This window comes from Aptenodytes forsteri, unplaced genomic scaffold (assembly GCF_000699145.1).
Source record: "Aptenodytes forsteri isolate BGI_AS27 unplaced genomic scaffold, ASM69914v1 Scaffold208, whole genome shotgun sequence".
NCBI classification, from domain to species: Eukaryota; Metazoa; Chordata; class Aves; order Sphenisciformes; family Spheniscidae; genus Aptenodytes; species Aptenodytes forsteri.
In genome coordinates, this window is record NW_008794963.1 from 600,714 (window position 1) to 606,007 (window position 5,294).

The 5,294-nt window shown below is 38.9% G+C and overlaps 1 protein-coding gene across 1 annotated transcript in view; it reads right to left on the reverse strand.

Moving 5' to 3' along the window:
* The window catches only part of TMEM55A (transmembrane protein 55A), a 20,496-nt gene extending 15,586 nt beyond the window's left edge, over nt 1-4,910 (reverse strand). Inside the window, exons 1-3 of the mRNA XM_019471061.1 lie at nt 4,766-4,910; nt 3,295-3,401; nt 1,388-1,511 (exon numbers count right to left, since the gene is read on the reverse strand). Coding sequence (XP_019326606.1) covers nt 1,388-1,483 — 96 coding nt within the window. The 5' untranslated portion in view covers nt 1,484-1,511; nt 3,295-3,401; nt 4,766-4,910. The remainder of the gene's footprint in view (nt 1-1,387; nt 1,512-3,294; nt 3,402-4,765) is intronic.
* Between the last annotated feature and the right edge of the window lie 384 nt (nt 4,911-5,294).

The window sequence follows — 5,294 nt, forward strand, 5'->3', positions numbered from 1 at the left end:
ATGGTTTAGTGGGCATGGTGGTGTTGGGTCGATGGGATGGTTGGATGATCTTAGAGGTCTTTTACAACCTCAATGATTCTGTGATTCTACTCGAGATGGCCTTTTTCTTCCATAGATCCGGTAGTTTTCTGTTAGTAATATTATTCTGTATTGCATACAATCTTCTTACTAGTTAAGGTCACATACAGACTTGCATTTAAAGAAAAGCAAACAGAAAACCAACTCCGGCTATCTCCAGTTAGAGACTACTGTTCTTCAGCAAGGGTTATAAGAGGAATATTTTTTTTTAATATATAGGCAGAATTAGTAGATAGAATATTTCTCAAGCATCTCTCTAACGGTTTCTCAGATACTACATTACTTGTAAATTCATAACCAAATCCCTAGTTCTCCTTTTAGAAACAGAAGTGTAAGAGTCATCTCCTACTCCCTGCATTCATCATCTAGTACAGTAGTTAAGCCATTATTGCACACCTCACTGATCCATAAACCTGAAGTAAAGATTTGAAGGAACAAGTCTATTCCATTATCGAGCCCATCACAAGCAAACACTTCTCTCACTGCTGATACAAGCCAACATGGAGTGCCATCCCTTAAGCTTCCTTTTTCCTTTCACAAAATGCACTTGAGTATTCTCTGGCCTTTTCGTATCTTACAATCCTTTGTTTCAGCAATGTAACACCACTCTGGTGACTACGGAGGTCCCTCAGCTGTACCACTTACCTTAGCCCTTTCCCATAACTCACAAACCTGACAAACATTCTAGCACTGCTAGATGATGAAGCTAAAGCTAGCTTACTTGTGTATTGCAGAGACTCTTCCTAAACCAAAATTCAAATATGGCAGCCCCTTATTCATGTAAAAGACTAAAAAAAAAAAAAATGGTTTAACAGCAAGAGTGTTTTTTGCGTCCTTCCACTACAAAACCAGGAGAAACTTTCAGCCTCACATACAAACCAAAATCTCCAGTTCTGTAACAACTGACAAATATGCTAATGGAAAGCACTATAACAAACAGCTTTCAGGGGTCCATACAGCAATGGCAGAACATATACTATCTTAATCACTAACATAACCATCATTGCGAGTCCAAACAGAACTTAGAAACATAACTTCCTTTTCCAGTATCATCTACTCTTGCATCTCTAAGCAATAAGACTGACTTTGGGCTTTACCCATGCATGCACAGAAAGACTGTTAAAAGTTTTCTTGAAATGCATGTAAAGGTAACGAAATACAGACTATACTATAGCAATATGAGCACAGAAGAAGCTTTAGTTCCTCAATGATGCCATAGAGTGAGGCAATATGCTCTTAAAAGTCTTACAACAAATAGCTTGAGCGATAGCACGGTGAGGTGAGAAGAAGAATCTGCTGCTTTACTTACAAGGAACGTATTTCCACAGTGCCCACATACCACTCTAGTTCCGTCTGGTTGAACTGGCAAGGCAGGCTGAGCTGGCTGCTCTTCTGGGATCAGCATTACTGGACCAAGAGTAATGATGCGTCTACTGTGTTAAGAACATTAGATGTACATGTAATTAAGCTAGCAAAAGAGAAGGACAATCCATTTAAGCAATTAGCTCTGTCACTACCAAATATTTTACACTTTTAAACTATAATCTGCTTTTAAACAGATGATGCACCCAGTTTTGGTCTCTCTCCAAAGTGTTTCCCTTTTCAGTTTTGAAAACATTCTCTCTCACTATAAGATCAGCCATGCAAGCCAGAACCCTGTAGAGATCAAAGACTTGCCATCATATGGCAGAAACACTCCTCAGGAAAATGAAATCTTAATACCCAGGCTGAGCAAGCCCATGAATTGGAATGTACATACCCATGCGAAACATGTAGAAAGAGTAAGAACTCTTCCATGACCTAGTTCTCCTTCCCAAGTCAGATACTCCTCCTTCCCACACTACTGACAACCATGTCAATATAAGCAGCATATCTGCATTTGTACAGTAAAAATTCCATTCAAATTGAGTAAACTAAAAAAGAAAACTACCCCAGGTTGACTAAATGCAATCAATTTACTTTAAAAAACAGTTTGTAAGTGTTTGCTTTTATGTTCAGTGTATTTCTAGTTTAATTATACAATTTGTCCATCCAAAATGACAGTACCCAAATTAACCAACTCAAAGCAGAATGAGGACCAGACTTCCTAGCATGAAAAAATGAAGGGAAAAATTAAAGCATTATTTAACTTGCACTGCATCTCTCTCCATATACAACCAAAATTGTATTCTGGATGGCCTCCCTTCAATCTGAAGCCTTCCATTTAGGGCACGCTCCCAACTCTCTCCTTCAAAGTACCCCAATTTTGCCCATCTTCTAGTAAAACAAATACATAGGCTATCTTAGGGAAACTGCTGAAATACATGCTTTTGAGATTATTTTAATAAAATTAGGGAGTTTCTGATTCAGCTTGGTTACCAATCCTATGATGTCTTATAACTGAAGTATCCCATGAACATTTTTTCTCTCTGAGAAAATATTTGGAATGTTTTGCAGTTTTCCCCAACACTGCGTTAGTTTAAAAAAAAAAATCCCCTCCAAGTCTCAAACTATGTTTCAAAATGAGAACATCCAACAGACTGGTGACTAGGGCACTTGGTGTGGCAGAGTTTCCATTCAAGTATCTGCAGACCTAGCCTTCATCTCAGTTTCTCCTGTTAGAGCTGCACCACTTACAATCAAATTACTCCTACCTCAGCAGGATCTTTAATGCCCTAAGCCCAACAGTAAGAACACTCACTATGGCAATCACGCTTGTTTCTCTTGTAACAAATGTGTAAATTGAAGTCGAGAGCTGAGAGGAGACTGAAAACTCAGTGTACCAAAGAAGGGAGGACAGGACTGAAGCCAACCTACTGCTCCCTCTCCCATTTCATTCTGAAGTCCCCACTCTGAACCAGGCAAAACGAGCAACCTGTGTGTTTACAGTAATTAAGTTTGCAAGAAATTATGAACGTGAAGTCCCAGAAACAAGAAGTGATTTTCTTCTCCATTGTTCTTTATACCATTTGCTCCTTATGAAGTAGCTAAAATAGGAAACAGACATTTGAGACTACCACTAAATACAAAAAGAATTTTTTTTTCTTCTTTAAACTTTAAAAAAAAAAAAAATCAAAATTGACACTACCACAACCTGTCTCTGCAGTAATTCAGTAATGCTCTGTAAGTGTCAATGTACAGAGGCCCAGGCTTGAACCTCTTTTCATTTTAAATACTTAAAGAGCACTGTTGCTTCAAAGAAAACTATCTCAAGGCACTTACAGTTTTTATTCTTACCAGTTTGGTCTTGGACAGCCTATTTTCCGAGACGTATCCTTACAGATAAGGAGACAATTACATTGACATCTAACATACTTCTTCCCTGCAGGAGGGTTTTTGATTGGCTAAACAAAACAAACCACCAGAGAACACACATCAGAAGTCATAGCAATTCACTTTTTTACTCATAACAGTATGACAAAGCAGAACACCTTCAGTGACAAGTTCTTGCTAACAGAGAAATACAGTTCCTCTTACAAAGGAAACTTGAGCGTCAAGACAAAGTTGGAAGTTTTCTCTCTCTGCTCAGAGAAAGAACTGCAAATTTCCTCACTAGAATAAAAAGATTCTGCAAACTAATGGAAAAACCATTCATATTTTAGTAATGAAGAATTCAAGACTTCAGTTTTGTTATTTTTTAAAATGTGAGCTTAAGTAGTGGTATATTTTTAAAAAAACAGTCAAAACATCAAGAAAGCCTCCTTGCCTGGTACAATGGCTTTATTCAACAGTGAAAGGACCTCAGTCTGGCTCTCAGTCACTAAGAGAATATGTAGACATCGCCAAATTGTAATCTTATTTTAAACTGTACTGAAATTGTCTCTCTCCAACCTGGGAGTCAAGTTTCTGGGTCCCTTTCATACAGCAAATCACACGTCTCAAAAGCTGCAAGATACTTTGTTTGGCCTGAAACATTATATATTGGCAGGGAAAGTGAGTGTTAATAGCAGGTTCTCTACTCTTTTAAGTGGAAAAAAAGTTTTCCTACAGATTCAAGGCTTCCTATTTTCTGGACATAATTTAAAGTTCTTTTCATAAAATAAATCCAGTCCAGTGTTTTTTATGCAAACGCCCCCAGTGGCTGTGGAGCGCTGCAGTACCAGATGCTGAAACTGAAACTGGCAGGAAGGAAAAAAATAGAAGCAGGAGGCCAAAAGCTGAAGACTTGAATTAAGAAAAGGGGAGGAGGAGCAAAAACGTCTGTGATCACTGAAACAGAACCTACAATTTCTGCATTTCAAAATTGTTGTGTTGTGGTTTGTTAGCAGGCTAACAAATTGACTGAATAGTATTGCAGGAGGAAAGCACACATCCAGGAGAGGTGTGGGTTAGTTACTTTGTTTCTTCCATTCTTAAAACGATTCAATTTCTTTCTCTTCATCCCACCAAAAACAGTTTCACCCTTCTTTACAGAGGAGTAATTACTTAACATCTTTGCTTTTTGTCCTCTGCCTCAGAAGGAAACATCCTGTGCAGCCTCATCAACAGCATGAAGATTTATTCTAGCTGCTTATGGCCATCCTTGTGCCAGCAACCCTTGAACTTGCACGCTAGCTACACTAGCAGCCGGCTGTGCAAACAGGTCCTTCGCAGGGGTGGCAGGAAGGGACTCACCCTTTGTAGGTGAGGACATGAATTCTACCAAGGATGTACTTCAACCTCCCCCCGCTTCCCTCCACAAAAAGAAAATGCTAAAAATCCATTTTACCGTAGCTTCATTGCAAACTGTGCACTTAACAACATGTTGATGTAGCTTGCCATCCAAATTGATTAGCGACTGGCACACGCGGCAGTTTATTACAGGTACACCGCTGGCATCTGGGCTTGCAATGGCAGTATATGGAGGAGGAAGCTCTGCTGCAAGAGATCAGGAAATCTCAGTTGAAAAACCAAACAGGGAATCCTAAAACACCATCAGCAAAGATAGTCTCTAAACAGTCACACCCTCAAAAAAAAAAAGAATTAAAAAATTTGAAGGTAATGATTAGTATAAACAAATGTAAGTTTGCTTTCCCCTTCCCCACAACTTCTGTGTACCTGAACATCAACTGTAGTTGTACACAAAGCATACCAGCAACACAAACACACCATAAATCACCCCAGAAAAGTGGATCAGACAAAAGGCTCATCTATGCAACTTTATTTTTAAACCAACTTTTTACAGTCTTTAGAAAAGGGGGGAAAAAACACCAAACCCCAAACCCACCACAGGTTAGTAGCAACCACAGACCGCCTTC